The sequence below is a fragment of the Babylonia areolata genome, chromosome 2 (assembly GCF_041734735.1).
Source record: "Babylonia areolata isolate BAREFJ2019XMU chromosome 2, ASM4173473v1, whole genome shotgun sequence".
In the NCBI taxonomy this organism is placed as follows: Eukaryota; Metazoa; Mollusca; class Gastropoda; order Neogastropoda; family Buccinidae; genus Babylonia; species Babylonia areolata.
Window position 1 is genome coordinate 10,372,913 of NC_134877.1, and position 23,086 is coordinate 10,395,998.

Consider the following 23,086-nt stretch of genomic DNA (forward strand, 5'->3'; position numbering starts at 1 on the left):
AAAAAAAACAACAACAAAAAAACCTCAATAGAAAAATGTCTACTTGTATGGCATGAACATAATGGAATTTTGAACTTCTTACACCTTAAACGGGAAAAAAACCCCAAAGAATCAATTCACTTCAGAAAACTTGAAGGAAAAAACACAGCAGCAGCTAAAGGTGCCTCACCTCTGGGCCAGCCCGATGAGAGCATGCAGACAGCAGTGCAGCACAAACACATCTGTGGCCGACAGCAGAAGCACCAGTGACTGAAAACATGCCACACATCACACTGCATGCAACACTAAAACATATAGAGAAAATTGACTGAATTCATATTACGCTAAAAAGTATTTATTATCCTTTCGCTGTATTAGTTACAGAAAATTTTACTTTTTTTTTATTCATCATTTCATGCGACACATTTCTTTTTTCTTTTTTAGAAAGCAAAAACTGCAACAATACTCCTAACAAACACAGTCACCAATGAAAACAACAAACAAAAAACAAAACAAACCAAAAATTGAAAATACTATGTTTAAAATGAAAACTATATATTTTCTGTTCGGAGAAAGGAACAATAAATCAATGTATTATCCAGACTTGTTCATTTGGACACATTTCCGAAGTGTGTAAAAAGTAAGTGCATTTTTCACACACAGGTGTTATGCAGGCCAAAATTGTTTCATATACAACAACTGTCTAATAAACAGGACAATGAAGATAAATATACTGTTCACAAAATAATCATCCTGGTCAAGAGTCTGTTGATGTCACTGCAGGGCAAACAGTAGAATCAGCACCAGTTACCTAACCGAAGAAACAACACCAGTTACCTAACAGAAGAAACAACACCAGTTACTTAACGGAAGAAACAACACCAGTTACCTAACTGAAGAAACAACACCAGTTACCAAACAGAAGAAACAACACCAGTTACCTAACAGAAGAAACAACACCAGTTACCAAACAGAAGAAACCAGCACCAGTTACTTAACGGAAGAAACAACACCAGTTACCTAACCGAAGAAACAACACCAGTTACCTAACCGAAGAAACCAGCACCAGTTACTTAACGGAAGAAACAACACCAGTTACCAAACAGAAGAAACCAGCACCAGTTACTTAACGGAAGAAACAACACCAGTTACCTAACCGAAGAAACAACACCAGTTACCAAACAGAAGAATCAGCACCAGTTACCTAACCGAAGAAACAACACCAGTTACCTAACAGAAGAAACAACACCAGTTACCTAACAGAAGAAACAACACCAGTTACCTGATAGAAGAAACCAACATCACTTACCTTGTGGGCATCACAGGCCACAAGCCACTCTCTCTGCTCCTCGACTGATGACAACTTTTGGAACATGTCTGGATCATGCAAGGAAACAAAAAGAAAACATGACCACTTTTACACTTTTATGGCTTGAACAAGGGCAAATCAGATACATACACACATATGCATTTTCATTAAGATCTCTCTCTCTCTCTCTCTCTCTCTATATATATATATATACAGGGGTGCCTACAGTTGACCTACTGAACTTCTCAAGCCAGAAATTTTTTTTTTTTTGCCCACACTGATGCCTGAAAATACTATGCGGGCTTAACAAAACAGAGCATCAAGCCTGAACACAATTACCGTACTATTTATTTGGGGGAGAATAATGGTGAAATCTGGAAAAATCAAGAAGCAGACAAAAAAGGAGGGATTTTTACCTATAAACACTGAAACATAATTCTAAAGAACAAAATCTGTCACCCATGCTGAAAATTCTCACAGGATGGACCTTAAGTTTGATGACTGCAGTATCCAGCATAGCAAAAGATCTAATAATGAAGAGAAAATAAAAGCATAATGCATCAGAATAAAACAAAAGTCAATTACAGTTCTATTCAAAGCAAAAAACAAACCACATTATTTTCGTTATGAAAACAAACTATACAATACAATCCTGCATCTTATTGTAATGAAAAATAAGCAACTGTCCATAAGCATCACTTCTTGCACAGCTGGAGCTGTTGAGGAAAGAAAGTACCTGAAGGAATGTGTGTTGAGAGCGCGCACTGTGTGTGGGTGTGTGTGTGTGTGTGTGTGTGTGTGTTTATGCGTGCATGTGTGTGTTTGTGTGTACACCAGTATAAGTGTGTGGATGTGTGTGTGTGTGTGTGTGTGTGTGCATGCGTCTGTGTATGTATGTGAGCAATGGCAAAATATGTTTGTGTGTCCATCTGTGTATCATTATTTTGTATTTGTATTTCTTTTTATCACAACAGATTTCTCTGTGTGAAATTCGGGCTGCTCTCTCCTGGGAGAGCGCGTCGCTACACTACAGCGCCACCCTTTTTTTTTTGTATTTTTTCCTGCGTGCAGTTTTATTTGTTTTTCCTATCGAAGTGGATTTTTCTACAGAATTTTGCCAGGAACAACACTTTTGTTGCCGTGGGTTCTTTTACGTGCGCTAAGTGCATGCTGCACACGGGACCTCGGTTTATCGTCTCATCCGAATGACTTATGTGTGGTGTCTGTCACTGTGTGCATGTGTGTGTGCACGTGTATGTATGTGCGTACGTGTCTGTTTGTGTGTACACCCATGTGTGTGGATGGTGTGTGAATGGTGTGTGCATGTGTGTGTGTGCATGCACGCGTGTACATCTGTTTGTGTACGTGTCTGTGTAAGTATGTAAGCAATGGTAAAATGTGTGTATACATCTATGCGTTTGTATGTCTATCTGTGTATGTGTGGTGTCTGTCAAGGTGAGCGCAAAACATAACACTACATGCAGGAAAATCAGACAAATCTATGGAACATCAGCTATAGATCCCTGATCTAAATAACGTATACTTATGCAGCCATGAAGTGTAGCCGCATCATCGACTGACGTACTCACAGCAATACACCAAAAAAGTACTGACGTCAAAGGCTATGAAAGTTTATCTTCAGTGACTAATATGTGTGGCACTTCTTGCCATCTGCTGTGTGTGTGTGTGTGTGTGTGTGTGTGTGTGTGTGTGTTAGGTTTCACAATCAGCAAAATCGTAGTTTTTCTTTACTCGGCCATAGTGCTGTAATCTGGGGGCTTGAATCTTAGAAACTATGGAAGAATCTTAGTATCAGGCGGGCCTAATAACCGATGTCAAAATGAGAGACAAGCAGCGATTTGAACATCAGTAATTATTTCATGCAAGTGATGCAAATGAATCTTTGGTACTTCAGCTATAATTCCAAGATCTAAATAACGTACACTAAAACTGCAGCCATGAAGGGTATTGCCGCATCCTTGCTGACGTAATTTCAGAAACAGACTCAAAGTCAATCGTGCCACTGTGGGAGCGTTTTTTGTTTTGTTTGTTTGTTTTTCTTGTTCTTTTCCAGGTGTGTGGAAGTGCGGTATCAAATGCAACCGTGACTGATAAATTTCCCCAAGAAAGGAAGAGTTGTCAAGTCTGGAACTCAGCATCCTTGTAATTTTTCGTCAGAAAGACTATTAATATTCTGCTGTCACAAAATATGTTTGGTGAATGCACTTTTCATCGCTTAATCGCCAGAGAGTGAGGCAATACGTTTATCTCCAGTAGTTTTCAAAACATCAATCCCGGGCAAGTAAACGGCACAGTGGTTTTGACAAATCTGAATTTGAGTACTTCTCTGATATTTCTTTTCAGCTCGATTTTCGTCACATACAAAATGACGTCACCGAACATACACATGACAGAGAAATCAGAGAGAGTGACCAGGCTACACAAATTTATGCATGCCAGAAACTACCAAAACAAAATTTCTCCATGCCGGAAACTACCAAAATATATTTTCTCCATGCTGGAAACTACATGAAGTCAAGATGTTCTGTGCTGGATTTCCGGCATATGCCGGATGACTTGCACCCCTATATATAGCGCCCTTTCTCTCTAGTCTAAGAGCTCAGGGCGCTTTACATGAAAGAAAAATATTACAAATTACAAATCATTCATGACTACTCTTTCTCAGAACCCTTCCCCCCCACTCTCCCTTTCCCACTTTTCATGCATCCAAAGTAAGCTGACAAGGTGGTGTTGGAGAACAAAGAAGCTGAGAGTGCTTATAGATAGGTTTTAAAAATATGAGTTTTTAGTGATGAGCGAAAAGCAGAGATAGAATCAGATGCACGGATATGATGAGGAAAGTTGTTCCAGATGTAAGGAGCAGCAAAGAAGAAAGAATGTTCACCATAGGTTCTTGTACTGACATGAGGAAGTTTCAAAAGGTAACAGTCAGAGGAAGAACAGAGATTTCTTGAGGGAGTGTAGACACTGACAAGGTAAGAAAGATAGGTAGGTCCTGTGGAGTAGAAAGCAGAACAGCAGAGACACGCAACTTTGTATTTATTGTATCTAATTCTCGCTTCAATGGGGAGCCAATGTAGAGTGCGGAGGTGGAGAGAAATGTAATCAGTACGTGGGACTCTGAGAGTCAGACAGGCAGCATTGTTTTGAAGTTTTTGAATTCGCTGAAGAAGATTATGTGGACAGCCTATGAGAAGAGAATTATAGTAGTCAATTAGTGACAACACAAAAGCAGAAATAAGAGTTTTATATTGATAAGCATGCTTTCTTCCCAGCACCCAAAGAAGAACCAAGACCCTCAAAGCATTGAAACCAGAGCTAATTTTTTACCTGTCTCTGTGTGAATTCCAAATAAACAGTTATTGGCAAAGCCAAATCATAATAACACTGATACATAACTTTAAAAACTAAGGAAGTTCGTAATAGTACAATGGTAGCAATAATGCCCAGACTACTATTTGTAGTGAAACAGAAGCAGTGTGTGTGTGTGTGATAATTATGATGTGTGAGCGTATGTATTTTATTTATGCATGTGTGTTTGCTTGTATGCAAATCATATGTGAATGCATGCGGCACACACACATGTGCATACATGTATACTATGTACAGTATGTATGTTTTGCATGTGAGAAAAAAAAGCATGCGTGCATGTGTGCATGTGTTTCTGACTGCATGCACACGCGTCATGTTTTCATTCATGTCAGAATATAACTACCAACAATATCCTACCACCACCATAATAAAAAGCAAACAAACACATATCCACAACCACACAAACTACCAAAATACTTGCACAAATTAAAAAGAAAAAAAAAGTACAATGAAAGCAGTTATTCTCTTACTTGTCATTTCTTTCAGAATGTCCCTGGAGTAGGGGCCATCCGAAGATTTCAAGTAACTCTGAGTAATACTTTGAAAATGCTGCAAATATAAGCCTTGGCATTAGCATCTTTGTCTTCAATGACATAGTTAAGCATGCTGCATTTTCAAGGTACATGAGCAAGTTATATAATCATGCATCTCTGAATTCTCAACAACAAAAAAAAAAAAAAAAAGGAAAAAAACCCCTGTCAAACCACCAAAGAGAAAAAAAGCAACTGAATCTTAGTTTCCATGATGCAATCAGTCATGCAGTATTTCCCACTGCTGTGCATACAAACAGATTTACAAACAAATCAAGCAGAAAAATAAACCACACCCAAAAAGTCAGCCAAGACATGTTATCTCCCCTTACCACAACATGACTCAGTGATTTATTGGCAATATATTTTTTATCAAATCAGCAGTGTGCCTGCTGGTCAGCGAACTCATTAGTCAGTTTCTTTCTGGAATTTCAATACTCTTCCTTCTGCTTTTCTATTTTCTTTTCAAACACTTTGTGGGGTCACAGACATCTAATCATTAGGTTCAATGCATTAATTCCTTTGCATTCATGAATATCTGTAAATCTCTGTAAATCTGATTCCATCATAAGCCTGGAAATATGTACAAAGGTGTGTTGTTCACACAAAGGTGCACAGACACATCCAACATTGGTCTGTTGGTATGATTGTTTTCACATAAAACTTTTTCAACGCAGATTCCTTTATCCCCATACAATATTTCAGTTATGGTCCATCTTAATCTTATATATTCACCTCCCCCTTTTTCCTCCAAAATTAGATGCAGTCATCTCCATACTAAAGTTCAGTCTCAGCAACATCATTCCAATGATAAAACCAACATCAAAAGCTTGCAAAAGTCAATAATGTTGATTGCAGTAACTAAATTTTGTAATAAAATGAACAATTAAAAAATCCTTTATCTTCAATATATTAAAGGTAATTTTAACATCATTTAAAATCTATACATGAACTCCTTACTTTTTTTTCAAACAACTTTACTAACAGAACCTATTTCTTTGTCCAAAGCTTTGGCTTGTCTTTATAGTAAAGATCAACAGATTAACTTATTACCTCATCTTTATAAGGATCTCCCTGAGTATACTTTGATATTCAAACTACATAAATATTCACTGACAATACCTCTGAGAGGAACTTGACACCACCCAGAGTGAAGAACAGTTTCTGGAAGTGCCCATCTCTCATCAAGACACGTAAACACACCAAGACCCGTAGAACATTCTCTGGTGACGTTTTATTCAGCCAGTCCCTGTAAAAAAAAAAAAAAGAAAAAAAAAAAGAAGAAAAAAAAAAAAAGAATCAGAAGATGTTGATGTTACTCAAAAGAATAGAAGAGATATTCATTTAGATTAGGTAAGATGTCTAGACAAGGAATGACGAAGAAGCACCCAATCTAATGAATGTTGAGGGTCTATTGATATAAACAACATGGACGTATGTGCTGATGCATGTGCTGCAATCATTTAGCAGTGTTGTTTTGAGCCTAGCCACCCAATTTGCTTTAAGTGTGTGCAAATGCAGGCATTAAAAAATCCTCTCTCCCTCACATAAATACACACACACACACACACAAACACACACACACACACAAGAAAGAAAAAATAATCACATACCCACACACAGACAAACTGAAAGACCAAGGATACACAATAAATAATATTGGAGTAATGAGGCATGAACTTACTTGGAACACAGTCGGTGCTTTGTCAGACCAGAGAATATATCACAGAATAGCTTGTGGTGAACATGGTTGCTGAAATCTCTTTCACCCTGGTACTGTAGACTGGAAAAAACATTAAAAGGTTTGATATAAAATACAAATGGTTAGGAAAAGAGAAGAGACAATCAGAACACATTCTGATAACTTTTTTTTGTGACAATGCAATTTATTTCCTATTTTAATAGTGACTCTTGACTTGACTGTTATCAAGACCTCCGATCAACAAACAAAATATACTGATGACATTTCTTTTCCACTGACTTAGATGTTTCAAAATGTGGGCCATATTCAATACATTAAAAGAATTGATACCATTAACCCTTTGGTCGCTGTAGTCGCTGCCCAGTGACTTGCAGCTAGAACATCAGTCGCCACATGGCAACTTGTAGGGAGAGTGCTGCTGTCGCCAGTCGGTGACTTGAGCATTAGAGTTAACAAACTTGCGCTACTCTTAAAAAAAACACACACCAAACTTACTCAGCACTTCCTGCCACATGTACTGAAACATCCTTCTCATTATTGATCCAACTCGGTTTGGAGCAATTTTCAGAACCTTTTTTTAAACTTTGAGTTTGAATGATGGCGAGTTCTTCAACCAGTTCAGATCGTAACTAGCAGTCTCACTCTAGACCACGCTATACGAGACAGTAACCTGCAAGTCTAATTAAAAGGCATTTGGCAGAAAATTATTTTGCTGCTGACAGTGACAATGTTGAAAAGTTCATGCCACATGACAGTGAAAAAACGAGTACCCCACATTCCCACTGGCTGCTCTGCTGCACAGCTGGTTTTCAGCTGTACCATGCAGCTGACGTAGCCGGCTAGCAGATGTTAGCAGCTTGAACATAGCTGGCGATGTAAGGGTTAAGGATACCATTAGATCTACAAGAAATTATGCAAAAAGATTCAGACTGCCAATATTATCATCACTGCATAAAGACAGCTACAGTGAGCAACCCCAAGACTTTCTTGAACAATTTATCTGTCTCCCTGTCGAGCAACCCCAAGACTTTCTTGAACAGTATCTGTCTCCCTGTCAAAACAAACTATAAGTTTGATTTATCAATTTTGTTTGAATGCCCTTTGTACAAAATATTGCAAAAACATACACTGTTTATTCGGAAAAGAAGTTAATGTCTATCACATACCATATCACACTGTCTCTGTCATCCCACCACCTCCTCCCATTGCCCCTACCCACCCACCACCCATGCACGCACACACACTCACATATAACTATTTTTTTCTGTCCAGTATCAATAAACAGTGAAAAGACTTTAAACAAAAGAAAGAAAAAAAAAAGACTAAAAACAAAAATCAAATCAATTTACAAAAGAAAAACAAAAAAATACAGATTTCTTTAATAAAAACATCACACTTAAGCTAAACTGAGATGACTTCCCTGGCATAATAAAAAACAACAACCCAAAATGCAAAAAATGAATGAACAACATAATTCCCTACCACTACATGATTACTTTATCCTCTTCATGCCCAGTGGCACATAACGCTGCCACAAGAGATGTCCATTGTCGCCTATATTGTGCTGTACTTGCTAGTTTCTGCCACCATACACCATGACTTATAATCATACCTGAAGTTATCTAGCTGCCTGGCCTCAGTGGACGGGAGCTGATTTCTGCTCGACTGAGGGAGCAGTTCTGTAGGTCGAGGCTGCCGTGGACTGTTGACTCCTTTTCCAACATTTCGGAGTGATGGCAGCTGAGCAAAACATACAATAACTTTACTTTCTGTTTCAGCCACTGTTAGTGTCCTTCCAGTTAGTTTTTACATGAGTGTATGTGAGTATGTCTGCATATACATACATGCGTGTATGAATGCACTTATGCGCACACACACAAACAAAACTGTACATAACACACACAACAAGCACACATACTCATATGCATGCACACACAAACATAAGCACAAAAAACACACATGAATGATCCAGTACATGCATAATGTTATGCATACACATATACACCAAACACACACCAACGATGGAGCAGAAGGAAAGGAGTAAAGGAGGGAGGGGTGCAGGAGGAGATGTGTAGAGGGGTGCAGAAGTGGAATCACACAACATAGTTGTCAAAAAGGTCACTGCCAAAGAACAAAATATTCTGCAACACTCCAACAGTGCAAATCTCAAAGTCAATCTGATTATTCAATCTAACAATATATCATTAATGGCACAAATACTGATTATAGTTGTGACTAATGGTGGAAAAGAAAGAAAAGAACCCTGCACACACAAACCTGAAAGAGACATTATCATATAGATCACTTTAATGCTCAACAGCCCTAATGAAGGTGTGAGTCAGAAAGGGTACTTTTATATCAAGAACATTTTCCCCTTCTTTAAGTTTAGTATGAAAGAATAATATCAATTACTTCTTCTTCTGCATTCATGGACTGCAACTCCCACATTCACTCATATGTACATGAGTGGGGTTTTATGTGTATGACTGTTTTTACCCCACCATGTAGGCAGCCATACTCCGCTTTTGGGGGTATATCAATTACTGAATGTCAATGTCAAAGCAAACTGCTTTCCAGTAGACCTTACTGTACTTTCAAGCCAACAAATTGCAACCGTTGTAACACATTAGCACTGTGGCAGAATCATTTGTGAGAGAGTAATGTCATTGAAATAAAAATTTGGATAATTTGGCTAGGCTGGCCTATTAAGGACATGGATCTAAAAAATATCAATGAACATGATAATATTTATTTACATTACCTGTTGCTTGTTTGCAGGTGTATTAAGAAGACCAAGCAGCTGACTCAAATCTTTCTTTTCTCTGAAATAACAGAACAAAACAGTAAATGACTGAAATAAAAATTATCAAATAAATAATAAACAAATAAATCTGCAAAACATAATTAAAGTTGCATTGCTTTTCACCAGTCATAAGTAGGGAATATCAGCTGTAAATAATATCATCATCTTCTCTGTCATGTTGAACTTCTGTTAATCATTTGCGTAGAATGATATTTGCCATGACAAATTATTTATCTATGACCTTTCTGATGTGTTCTGGAATAAATTGTTGCATAGTGTGGTATTTGCAGTATAGTGGCATATATATCAGGTATGTGTAATGAATAAATCTCCATATATTCATATGAATGTGTGCTCTTTCTAGCTGAAAATAAGTTTATGAAAGTGATTTGTCTTCTTACACTGTGCATGCACATGTGTGTGTGTGTGTGTGTGTGTGCATTTGTGTGAGTGTGTGTGCATGCATGCACATGTGTGTGTGTACATGCATGTGTTTGTATGCCTGTGTGCATGTATGCTTGCCTTTGTTTTTGAGTGTGTTCTTACATCTATCTGTTTCAGTTTTGATATACCTGTACTAACTTGACCACAAATTTTACCAAAAAAAACCCCCAACAACAACAACAAAAAAAGACAACATATATATATGAAAGTACAAAAGATAAGGTCATGTTCCCATGGAATTCAATTAGTTCTCTCAAGCTTTTGCCTTTCACTTGGGCTTTATCAGATTCATTAAAAACAAGTGGTGGTCTCACTCAAAATTCCAGTGAGATAGGATATACATCATATGAAATGGATGCTTACTGTTCAGGGTCTTGGGGCTTGTTTTGCCTATCATGCGCAGGCATGTTGAAATGGACGGAGAGATGATGAGGGGGAGGTAAATGTAGCCTCCTACATGTTGGTGTCTCTGCTTCTGCTTCACATAATGGATCGTGTATGCTTCATCTGGAAAAAAAAATCAATATAAATAAAACCAATGGCGATGGGCAAGAAGATGACTAAGTCAATGTATTATTGACAGTAGTTAAAAAAATAAAATAAATAAAAAAAGAGAGAAAAAAGGAAAGAAAAAGAAATAACTATCACTCAATATTAGTGTATAACTATCAGTCAATATCAGTGTATAACTATCAGTCAATATTAGTACATAAGAATAACTATGAATGTATCAGTGACAGTCATCAAACAGGTTGCTAAATATCACTACCTAAATGTTACTGGACATCAGAATAATGTACCTCTTCCCTGTAGACATCCATACCCAGTACCTGTAATGTAATCCTCCCTATAGCAAAACCAAGATCAATTTGATGATGAATATAAAATGATTTGTGCATACTGGGCATTTTTATGTTTCCATAACTCACCAAACTCTGAAGTGGATTACCATATTTTCAACATTTTATTTGATCTTCTAAATCCAAAAATAAATAAAAATTATGTACTTTCAGGCACCTATGTCTGCACAATATTTTGACACAGGAGGTCAGTAAAATCTCCACATTTAGCCCACAAACAACTGTTGGGACTGGAACCCATTTGACCCTAAACAGAAACTAATGAAAATACAAAGCTCTAACAATTCAGCTAATATTCCCTGGTATAGAAATCACTACATGTACCACATAATGACACATACACTTGACTGCTGCGATGTGTACAAAAACGAAATCAAGCAAAACTGTTAGAATTAAATCTTAATCAATATTCATGTCCAAGTCCATTTGCAATATAAATACGGCACAAACTTACATAACCATATGGTTTGTCTAAACACATTGGGTCATGCTGCTGGTCAAGCATCTGCCTAGCAGATGCAGTATAGCATATATGGACTTGTCCAAACACAGTGATGCCTCCTTCAGAAACTGAAACTTTACCAGAATAATCCTTCTGCATTCTTCTTATTGGGAAATATAATTAAGTCCTGCCCCTCACCTCACCACTGAACCACTAACTTCCTTTCTTTTCTCTCTTAACCCCCATCCAACTTGACCCCTCCCACACCATAACCCCAATGTATGTGTGTGTGTGTGTGTGTGTGTGTGTGTGTGTGTGTATGTGTGTGTGTGTGTGTGTGTGTGTGTGTGTGTGTGTGTGCATGTGCATGTGTGTGCGTGTGTGTGTGCGTGCTAAAATTAATGACTGCATGTGTCTACATCACTGTATTAATAGACAATAAACCAAAATGAAGAAGATGAGTCCTACTTGCCAAGAACTCTTCTTCTTCTTCTTTTTTAATCTTTCTAAGATTTATGATTTATGTAAATGTTTTGATTCAGTATGTCAACATGACTTGATTTGCTGCGTTTGTAATCCAGGTTCACATACATAAGAGTAATATAAATTTCACCTACAAACCAAATCTAGTCATTTCTTTAGCGTCTGAACAGCAATTATCAATCACAGCGATACAATCGTATGGTCATAGAAAAAAAAAGGCATTTACAAGATCTACCTATGGCCGCCGAGGTACAACACAGCACATCAAAACAGCACACAAAAACCAGTGTGACGTTTCACTGTTGTCAAAGACGCCAAAAGACTGGCGAACACAGAAGTAAACTCTTTTCTTTTAGAATGTTCGGACAAGCTTGTTCTACCTGAAAGCAAACGCATATTTCTGTCGAATATAATGCATAAGATATTGCACCACCTTTTCCACAGAATGGTCAATGGAACTTACTGTTAGCAGATCGATCGATGCCAGAGTGGGCCAGATCACCTGCGATTCGACTGCTTGCGTATTTTTGGACACATCTCAAACATCCAATCAAATGTCGTGTTAGGTTTACCGAAAGCCAATGAAAATATTTTGCACATAAAACTGCCACATGGAGTCACTTCCCTTCCACGCGAACTGGTAAGTCGTCTACCGTGCAGACGAACATGTCCGAACAAGCTGAATTTTGTCCGCAGTTGTCAATCATTTGAGTTAAACGGAACTTGTAGAAGCTCGATACTGTTGCATCGGCTTTCTCTCAACGAATTTTGCTGTCAGTGCGACAGAATCTCTTTGTCCTCATCTACAGTGTTAAAGAAAAAGCATGATGTGCCCACTGCGAAACAATTTTATTTTGCTCAGCCTTTCCTTCTCCTCCTCCGTCTCCCCCCACCACCCACCCATCCTCCTCCACCACCACCGCCACCTCCTCCTCTTCTTCTTCTTCGTCTCCTTCTTCAGTCTTAATTATTTTCTGTTATTCAGTGCGACATTGACAGACTGAACCTGATCCTCAACTGAGTTACTCAAAACCAACACTGATTGAGACAGTGACACAATGCTGTGCCACATTAATGGCTGTGAAAAATGGCTTGTCATGAATTTGTACAAAGTTAATTCATGCTGTTGACATTTGTGCATTGTCAGAAAATGTGCCCTTTCTGTCATCACGACTGAGTCAGTAAGTGTCAGGTGCGCCAAAAGCGCACATAATTTATGCGCACGTGCGCGTTCAGCCCGTACACTAAACACGCAACTGGGACACTGATACCGGCACTCAGTGAAGCCGGCACAGCGCGCTAGCACACACACACACACACACTGGCACACACACTACACCGCATGCAATACTAGCAGCCTGAGACGGACAGTGAAGATCGATATATAGGTAATACATGCTCATGTTGATGGGCCACTTACGCCCGCGACGACCTTAATTCTTTCTCATGACGCGTCGATGAAAAGTCACGAGGAGAAAACAGGAAAAGCTGATGATGGACTGAGAAAGAGGGAGAAAACTGACTGGCACAGAGAAACGGCCAGAGAGACTGAGGGGGGGTGAAGAGAGGCGGAGAACATGCGTGCGAGCAACAACAAACATTGCAGCAGTGACCAACAATCCCCACTCAAACGGACTGTTCGGGATGGCCATTAGGTTTAATTGTCTGACTTCGTTTGGTCTGATCGTACGTGTCTACAAGCACGTTCTATAAAGGACTATTTACACTCACAGCTGTAGTATTGCAGTACAGTATCAACAGAAAAAATATTCAGTCAATTGTGCTGCCTGACGTCTCTCTCTCTCTCTCTCTCTCTCTCTCTCTCAACATACATACATACATACATACATAAATACATATATATATATATATATATGTGTGTGTGTGTGTGTGTGTGTGTGTGACAAAATCTCTTTCTAAATATACCCGTCGGCTCACAATAGACTGTCAAAGAATTGCAGGTGAAGGCCATCAATATTTCTGTATTAATTAAACTGAGTCTCAATGAAAATTGTGAGCATATTTTTCATGTAAAATGTGTGCATGTAAAAATTTCTTATCTTAAAGAAGAAGATCGAAGTTCAAAAAGAAGAAGAACAACAAGAACAAAAGAAAAAAAAACCTGAGCCGCCGGAAAGAGAGAGAGAGAGAGAGAGACAGACTGGGCGGGGGGAGGGGAGAACGTTGCATGAACATGCGTGCGTGTAACTCAGTCTGAGTGCAGCAGTGACCAACAATCCACACGTAATGAGATTGTCCGGGCCGGCGGCCCATGTTTACGTGTTCTTCTTCGATCGGTCTGTCGGCATGCTGGCCTCCTGGCACGTACTCCAGGAAACAGGACCAAGTCAGTGTGTGCCAATCGTCACGCAATGTCCAAGGCTTACTTGCAGAACGGCGTCGTCCGTACTGTATTCGCCTATTCCCGATTAGCCGCCTATCATTAAACTGGTTATCTCGATTCGCCTATTCGCAGTTAGCTCAGTCGGTTGCTATAGTGTATGCGAGTGGGCGAAACGGGAATAGGCGAACTTACATTGCTGTGTTTTTATGATCTTTCTAGCGGTTTGCCTATTTGGTGGTCGGAGAAAATGCATTCACAATAATTATTGTCATTACGTAGAGGTGCCTGTGGGATAATCGGTTAAGCGTCGGATTGGTGGTCCAGAGATTATCAGGGTTCCAGGGCCCGTTTCGGCGTGGTGTTATTTCCTTTGGAAAGGTGCTTCACGCCGATTTCCGCCGCACTCCACCAAGGTGTGAATGCGAGACCTCACTTCGGTTTGGACGGAAAGGTTTGAACGGCGGAAGGCGGAGAGGATTGCCCCCCCCCGCCCCCCCTTCATACTGAGCTCTCTTGTCCCCCTCTCTCTGTGTCTCTCTGTACTGTACACACACACACACACACACACACACACACACACTGACATACACACATTGGTACCGTATATATATATATATATATATATATATATATGTGTGTGTGTGTGTCTGTGTGTGTGTGTGTGTGTGTGTCTGTCTCTCTACTAACGCCCACCTCTGTCTCTGTCTTTCTCTGTCTCTCTCTTTCAGACAACAACACACACAGACACTATATACTATATACACCACGATGGTCTGCCCACTCACAGCAAAAAGCGTGTGAACTTTCACGGGCCCCACACGAACATGATCAAGCATTCCAAGCACGGAGCACGTATACCATCATGTCTAAGCCGCGTTGGCATTCACTGCTACACTCCTGGGGGTTATATACCTCTAAGATCTGTATTGTACAAACAGACCTACGAGCAAACCTACTTTGCGCTGGAAAGGGAGAATGCTTACTGTGGTTTGCTCTTCGGCTATTTTCGTTTGAGCTGGACTGTTCTTGAAAATCACCCCCAGTGTATTTTCGACTGAGCCCTGGGAATAACTGTTAACAAGCACAGCAGCCTCCACTGTGTGTGACAATAAGCACTATGTTATTCCTGCATGTAGGCCTATATATAAAAAAAAAATCTGAAGGACTCATGCAATGTTTTTGTGAAACATTCGCACATGCATGCACCCATGCAATTACACACACACACACACACACACACACACACACACACACACACACACACCCTTTCGTGACCAAAACACACACACACACACACACACACACACACACACACACACACACACACACACTGACTGACTGAAACCATTAACTGTTGGTTGTACTGACATTTTCGCAATTTTGAATAAAATATTAACTGAGCAACACAAGGAAATTCTGATTTGAGGGAAGGTAGGATTAAAAAAAAACCCAAAAAAACAAAACAAAAAAACCCACAACATATTTAACAAATCAAGTTACCAAATTTCATTAATATCATTATCTCCAAAAAATATTCTAACGCAAACACATACTCACATACGTGTCTCCCCCACCCTCTCCCTACATACATCCATGCATGCACACAAACGCCCATTATAATTCCCCCACCTCATTCCCCTGCCCACTCACTCACACACACACACACACACTCACACTGTCTCTCACTCTTTCTCATCAAATTAAGGTTTCGTAATGTAATCAAAACGACATATTACATGTTAGGGTCGAACAGTTCCACTAATTAGGATAATGGGAACTTTGCTCTACAAGTAAATCTGACGCTATCACCCAAAACGAAACACTACTTTGGATTAAATAAAACAGAGGGGAACCTCTGCAGCAGAAGGGGGATGAAACAAATTAGAAAAACCGACCAGTTGGATGGCTTTTAATTAGGTCAACTGCGGTTTTTGTCAGAGACCAACCATTTTCTTTGCTAGGGTGAAAAACGCTGGACATGGCGAATGGAAGATTAAAGAATGTAATCATATCATGAAGGGGTTTGAAATGTAAATGTGTATCTGGACATTCGAGCAAAAAATGTGGGATGTCAAGGGTCTTACCACAAATACATAGTGGTGACGGTTTCAAAAATCTGCATAACCATGCATTAGTTCTTAGCCACACACACACACACACACACACACACACAGGCACACAAACAAACATGCTCAGTTGGGGGAGTGCGTGCAAGCACGCAAACCTGCCGAGTAGCACGTGAGCGCATACGGTGACTTCTTACTCTAAAGTTCTTTGGAGCATCACGAAAATAAGAATTCCAGGCATTTCCATTCACACATTATCACATTTGCATATGCAGGCACACACGCTCGCGCACTATAAAAAAAGGAGCGACTGGGAGGGAGGGAGAGAGGGCACAACGTACACCTTACAACAGAGTAATAAGAACCCAGACACATGTGACACATGTGAGCGATCGTCGAAGATTAAATAACACAAAACTGTTCATCTTTATAAATACACACAAACAAGGACTTGGGCTCGAATGGCCTATTGTGTCTTTTTCAGCCAATAAAGAAAGCCACACCGACAGACAGCAATCGGAAAAAAAGAAAGAAAAGAAAATGCTTGCATTCAACTGAAGACACACACACACACACACACACACACACACACGCACGCCCAGGGGGTGGGGGGAGGCAGCTATCGAACCCACAGTCAATGGGATCAGAGTCGTGCAGAGAGCACATTTCACCACCGCTGTCAAAGCTTTTTTAACACCGTGTTTGTGTTACAGGTCATGCAAGTGTGATGTGTGTGTGTGTGTGTGTGTGTGTTGCCAACTTAAAGATCTGACCAGAACAATGCCATATCGATAGAAACCCCGCACGGTGCATTCGGGCAAGTTTTATTTTGTTCATTCACATGTTTGGGTACATATGAAAAGTACTCACACTAAGTTCACAATCCATGAATAATCTGAAGTCAATGCCCACGTATAACACTGATTACATCAAAATCTGACATTAAAAATGTCTGTCACTTGTCTCCCCCCCCCCCCCATCACCATGAAGACGACAGCATGCACTAAGGGGGGAGGATGCATGACATGTACATAATCTCCCTGCTGAGCACAAAATATGCTTTTTTATGAGAAAGAGGGGGAGGGGAAGGGAGAAAAATGCATAACCAGAGCTGTGCGGAGCGATGGAGGGGGGTTATACATGCATAGGTATTCAATCTAATATACGCATGATATGGCGTTTCATACTTATTCACTGTTTCACCAAAGTATTCTTCTCAACTCCCATTCTCCAACATTTGAATAATTCTTTCCAATGGGGAGGCGGCTGAAGTCGGAACAGAAGAGGTGAGCGTGGTTCACCACGGTTCTATTGTCGCATCGAAACCTCAGCATGCCGTTTTGTTTCCCAGACCTTTTTCAAGTGATATACGGCTCTATACTTACAGCTCGGCAGATCCAACAGTCCGCAGCTGATGGCCGCTGGAGAAGGGAGAAATCGGTCACACAGGTGGGGTCAGTCATACACACGGGCAACAGCGCGATCTTGGGTTTGATCGAATGCCACAAAGACTGGGTTTCACATATCCTCGGTCTCTCGTGCCAAGTCGACTGAAACTGAATATTACGAACCTCGTGTGCCCCTCACAGCATTGTGATAATAAACTATAGGTTCTTTTCTCTGTCGTCGTTCATAGCCACTGGGTATGCTGTTGGCTGTGTTTCAAGTGACTGGTGAAATACATGCAGGGTATGGCAGGGTTCGGTATGCACTTATATACCCTGTACTGAGGTCAGTGGTTGCGTGGGGATTTCCACTGGTGCCCCTCCCGCTGTCTTTTTGTGTACGGAGGAGGTGGAGGGAAGGGGTGGGTGGTGGATGAGTTAAAAGGATGAGTGTGTGTGTGTGTGTGTGTGTGTGTGTGTGTGTCTGTGTGAATCAGAATTGGAATCAGAATCAGAATCAATTTCAATCTCAATTAAACCTTAACAAGGTTTATAAGACACGGGACGCATGCAAAGTTACATGAAACCACGCACAAAAAACTAAACAAAATAACAGTAACAACTGAACAAGAGATTGAATCACACCTTTTCGCTATGGCGTTTTTGGCAGCACTTACTGACAAATTTCCCAAACACACACACACACACACACACACACACACACACACACACACACACACACACACAGAATGTGTATATGTGTGTGTACGCGTGCGCGCTCGTATATGCATGCGTCTGTATGTGTTGATGTGTGTGCAAGTAAATGGGTAGATGGGTGGGTGAGTGGATGGGCAGGCGTGTGTATGTATGCATGTGTGTGTGTGTGTGTGGATGGAGGGGGGGTTGTTTGGGGAAGGGGAGGCTAGGATGGCAAAAGCGAGTAGCCTATTTCATTTATAAGAAGGCAAAAGAAGAAAGGGGTGGGTTGTACAGCCTTGGAGCGCTCTCCTTTTTGAATGAAAAACCCTCGGGCACAGTGCGTGGCCAGAGCAGCATATACGAACCAATAAATCTACCTCGCACACCCCTCCTTTTTTTTCTTCTTTCTTCGGGCACTGCATGATTGGTTTACTAAGTGGGCTTAAAACGCCTGTGTGGGCTTTGGGCCTGACTGGGCACCGTTCTGGGATCCTCGGAATAATCCCAAACAGGACACATGAAGTCTCAGGCAGCTGTCGTCACAGGGAATAATAATTATAATTATTTAGGTTTAATACTGATACCACCAATAGCTTACATCCAACGTTTTGGCATATTCATTTTCCATGTATACTTATGGGATTTTATTTTTTGCGGTAATGGCTATGTATTTTTCTGATTGTAAAAATCATGTACTTCCTAAAGTCTACAAGGAAGCTCTGGAACCGCTTCCAAACGCCCATTTATGGACACAAATGACCTCAGTTTAACTGTCAGAATCGAATCCAAATTTCCTTTCAGTCGGGATTATTTGTTGACGACTAATTCACCACAGAGATATAGCTAGACAGAATATCACATGTATTGGAATATTGTAACATACTGTATTATCATGAGACATTTCCTGCCTTCCCATTTATTGTCGCTGGTGTCCATTGTACTGCTATATAGACTGTAGATGTACATGCTCAGAGTTTCTGACTGTCTTCTGAACAGGCTGAATATCTCTCCTTCCTCGTATCTTTCGTTTTGCAAGATCGTTGTGCCTTAACTGTGAGCTGGGCCACATGGGTCGCTTCTGTGTACCTAGGGATGTGCATCTTGTATTGTATTGTGCTGTGTTGTCAGTGTTGCGTGCTGTATTATATTGCATTGCATTGTATTGTACCACTTTTTGTCACCCCATGTTTATCTGTCTGAAATTCGTGCTGCTTTCCTGGAACATTTGCGAACTTCATGGTGTATATTCGGCTTATGTTTACCCTTGCGCGCATTTGACATCAGCATGCTGTTGCAGTTGTGTGTGTGTGTGTGTGTGTGTGTGTGTGTGTGTGTGTGTGTGTGTGTGTGTGTGTAGCCTATCGATGTAAGTTACGCATATGCCAATGTTTTGTTTGAGCTCTGTCATCGAAGTGATTTCAGGGATGACAGGTTTAAGTGTATCCACTGTGTTGTAACTGACATCGTCGACAGATTCGATGATCGGCATTTCACCGTGACAGACAAGGGGCGGTAAACGCCGTGGGTATTGCACTCCCAACAGTTTATATCAGGCGACTGTAATGGGTCAGGTTGTCTTCTGTCTGAACCTGGAGGGCGAATTTCGATCGGAGTGTTGGGGAAAGTGGGGCGGTGGCATCAGATAGATTACTTCCGTGGGTAGCGCTGTACCTGGGTCGTCAGTGGGTGTGGTACATTTTGTCAACACCTGTGAAATTTGGAGTGCATGTTTTGCTTATGTGGCGAGTCCAAGTTCTCCCGTGTGTGCACATTAAAATCTTTACTGACGGCCTGTCAACACCTTGAGTGCTGTCACTGATTCAAAATCAATTTCACCTTCCTCTCTCTCTCTCTCTCTCTGGCATTTGTGCAAACACAAACACAAATCCGTTCCCTGCCACGTTTTCCTTCTCTGAAAGAGAACCGAGACTCGTTCTGACATATAAACGGAGCCAGGGTCCCCAAACCAGAGGCCCGCTGACCATACGATTCGTCACAGCGTGTTAATCCATTGGTCAAACAGCTTTGGTCAAAGACAGGAGCGCCACGGTTGTCGGGCCTTCTCACACGTCAGGTTTATTTTGGGGGGCTGGTGTCTGTTCAGTTTTGTGTGTTCTCAAGGGGACAATAATGTGTGTGTGTGTGTGTGTGTGTGTGTGTGTAAGGTGTGGGAAGAGGAGAAAGAAAGGGGGATGACTGGGTGCGATGTTACCTGTGTGAGCAATTGTACATTGAAAAAGGCAAACCAACAGCACAGAGAGAGCGAGCGAGAGAGAGAGAGACAGACAGACAAAGAGACAGACATAAATTTCATACGGGCAGATATGAAGACAGAGATACACCTTCATATATCACAAAAATGTTTAGACGACACTTACCTGATGATAATTGGAATCCGATTATATTGAAAATGAACTGAGGAACAGACACGTTGCCTGAAAGCACTGCTGGTACTTTTAACTAGAGACAAAATTGATATGATTCTTGACGCTTTCTATTTTAGTTTGCACGAAATACCATAGATACCAACAAAGTAAAAGGAATGGTTAAAATCGAAGACTTTTAAATTAAAAAAATTTTTTTTTACGCTTTTGGCTGTGGCACTGACGAATTGCCTGACTGGGCTGTAGATATGAAAACAATCAAATAAACAAACCAAAAATGATGGTTATTCGAAAGCAGAAAACCACTAGCTGAATTCAAGTAGCAGTCGAGAGGAGCTGAATGAATTGTATACCTTTCGTGTGGCAAGCAAATCTAATCAGAAAGCAAACCAATGGTATTGCCGCAGCATATCAGGACGGCTCAGCGCGTTTGACTCATGCACAGTGGTTAGCAGAAACCATAGGTGTGTGTGTGTGTGTGTGTGTGTGTGTGTGTGTGTGTGTGTGTGTGTGTCTCTGTCTGTCTGTGTCTGTGTGTATGTGTGAGAGAGAGTGGGTATACATAATTTCACAATTGATAATCACTTAGCCGCTACTAAACTGGGTCGGTCACTCATTCATTTTCGTTTATTCATTCGTTTGTTCGTTTGTTCATCCGTCCGTTAGTCTGTTTTTTAATCGATCAGTTCATTCTTTCATTCATTCCCCCAACCATCCATTCAGTCATGCTCGTGTCGGAAATGTGAATGTTAAATCAGATTTGCCGGGATCTTTTGTTGAAACCGCGACTTCCCAACGATTGTATCGCTGAAAGGCCGTGACTAGCGGGGTGTGTAAGTGTAGCCGACAGTGTGGAGATGGCAGGTTATCAATACAGACCGACACACGTGTGACAGGGCGTCCAGGGGGGCGGCTGACTTTGCCGCAGGAAAGTGATAAAACATATGATAAACGGGAGACAATCAAGGTGCTTGAAACAGCTGGATTTCCGTTCTTGATAGCGGGGCACTCTGTCAGGAATGCACAGGAGATAGCAAAGTGTTGATGCTACTTCACAAGAGTGACATTTTTTGGTCGGAGCTGAAGGATTTGTTGACACATTTTTTGTCCGTATCCGGTTTATTTGCTGTATGATATGGGTAATCTGTTACCCGAGGTTTAATTTGCTTATAAACTGGCTTACGAATTATGATTAGGACTGGCTGACTTGCGAACATGGAGAGTTAGTTCAAACTCAAACCCGGCCCGGGTTTTATTAATTCACGCGGGTTTAGATAAAAGAGGGAGGGGGGTGAGAGGGGGCAGGGGGGGTCGGAGGGAGAGGAAAGGGAGGAAGGAGGGCACCTTCTCTCTCTCTCTCTCTCTCTCTCTCTCTCTCTTTGTGCCTTCTAATCCTCTCTCTTTTTTCTCCCTTTTGTCAGTCTCGATCTCGGTTCCCTCTCACTCTACCAACTCCTCTTTCTGTATTATCCCCCACCCCACACAAATGAAGAGAGAGTACACTGGAAGGACTTGAAAACAACGCACAAGACAAGACAATTAACTAACCATAAGAATCATACTCTTTTTTTCGGGGGGTGGGAGGTATGTGGAGGAGAAGGAGGAGGAGAAGAGAGAGAGAGAGAGAGAGACAGACAGACAGACAGACAGACAGAGACCATGCAGAGAGAGACAGACAGAGAGGCTGAGAGACACAGACTGACAAAGACAGACAGACAGAGAGAATCAGAGACACAGACAGACAGAAACACACAGACAGAGAAGCAGACTGACAACCACAGAGAGAATGCACAAACAACACAAACCCTTCAAACCCCACCTCAAAACAGTCCCGATATCATGGCCTTGAGGCGTAAGCCTTCCGATTTCCAGCCCTCGATAATAATCATGACAGGTGAGCGTTCTCCCTGATAGCCCTGAACCAACCTGGTCTTGGTCACTTCATCGATCGAGTTATCAGCGTATGGCCACTGTGCGCGTGTCGGCCGGCAGTCAGTGATGACTGGTTATTTGGACATGGATGACTTATTGACTAGCTGCACAGTGGGGGTGGGGGGACCACAAATTACTGGGGTTATTTTTTGTTTGTTTGTTTGTTTTTTTTTCTCGGTGGTAAAACCTGGGATGAGCAACAACAGCGACGACAATGATAATAATAATGATACTAAGAACTCCGCACTGCAACTACTGCTACTACTACTACTACTTCTGCTGGTGCTGCTGCAACTGTTACATCTGTCTATATCTTTCAGGCCAACTCCAT

The 23,086-nt window shown here is 41.0% G+C and overlaps 1 protein-coding gene across 4 annotated transcripts in view; it reads right to left on the reverse strand.

Annotated features, from left to right (window-relative positions):
- LOC143297461 (serine/threonine-protein kinase Nek10-like) overlaps positions 1–21,122 on the reverse strand; it is a 52,222-nt gene extending 31,100 nt beyond the window's left edge. The window contains exons 1-9 of one of the 4 annotated variants that reach the window (XM_076609870.1): positions 20,818–21,122; positions 10,524–10,667; positions 9,675–9,735; positions 8,526–8,653; positions 6,896–6,994; positions 6,334–6,460; positions 5,152–5,230; positions 1,289–1,356; positions 170–249 (exon numbers count right to left, since the gene is read on the reverse strand). In XM_076609870.1, the coding sequence (XP_076465985.1) occupies positions 170–249; positions 1,289–1,356; positions 5,152–5,230; positions 6,334–6,460; positions 6,896–6,994; positions 8,526–8,653; positions 9,675–9,735; positions 10,524–10,567 (686 nt within the window). In that variant the 5' untranslated portion in view covers positions 10,568–10,667; positions 20,818–21,122. Of the gene's footprint in view, positions 1–169; positions 250–1,288; positions 1,357–5,151; positions 5,231–6,333; positions 6,461–6,895; positions 6,995–8,525; positions 8,654–9,674; positions 9,736–10,523; positions 10,668–12,180; positions 12,343–12,408; positions 12,490–17,740; positions 18,044–20,817 lie in introns of those variants that run through there. The other 3 variants (XM_076609867.1, XM_076609859.1, XM_076609878.1) reach the window with 3 other exon arrangements.
- Positions 21,123–23,086: the final 1,964 nt, after the last annotated feature.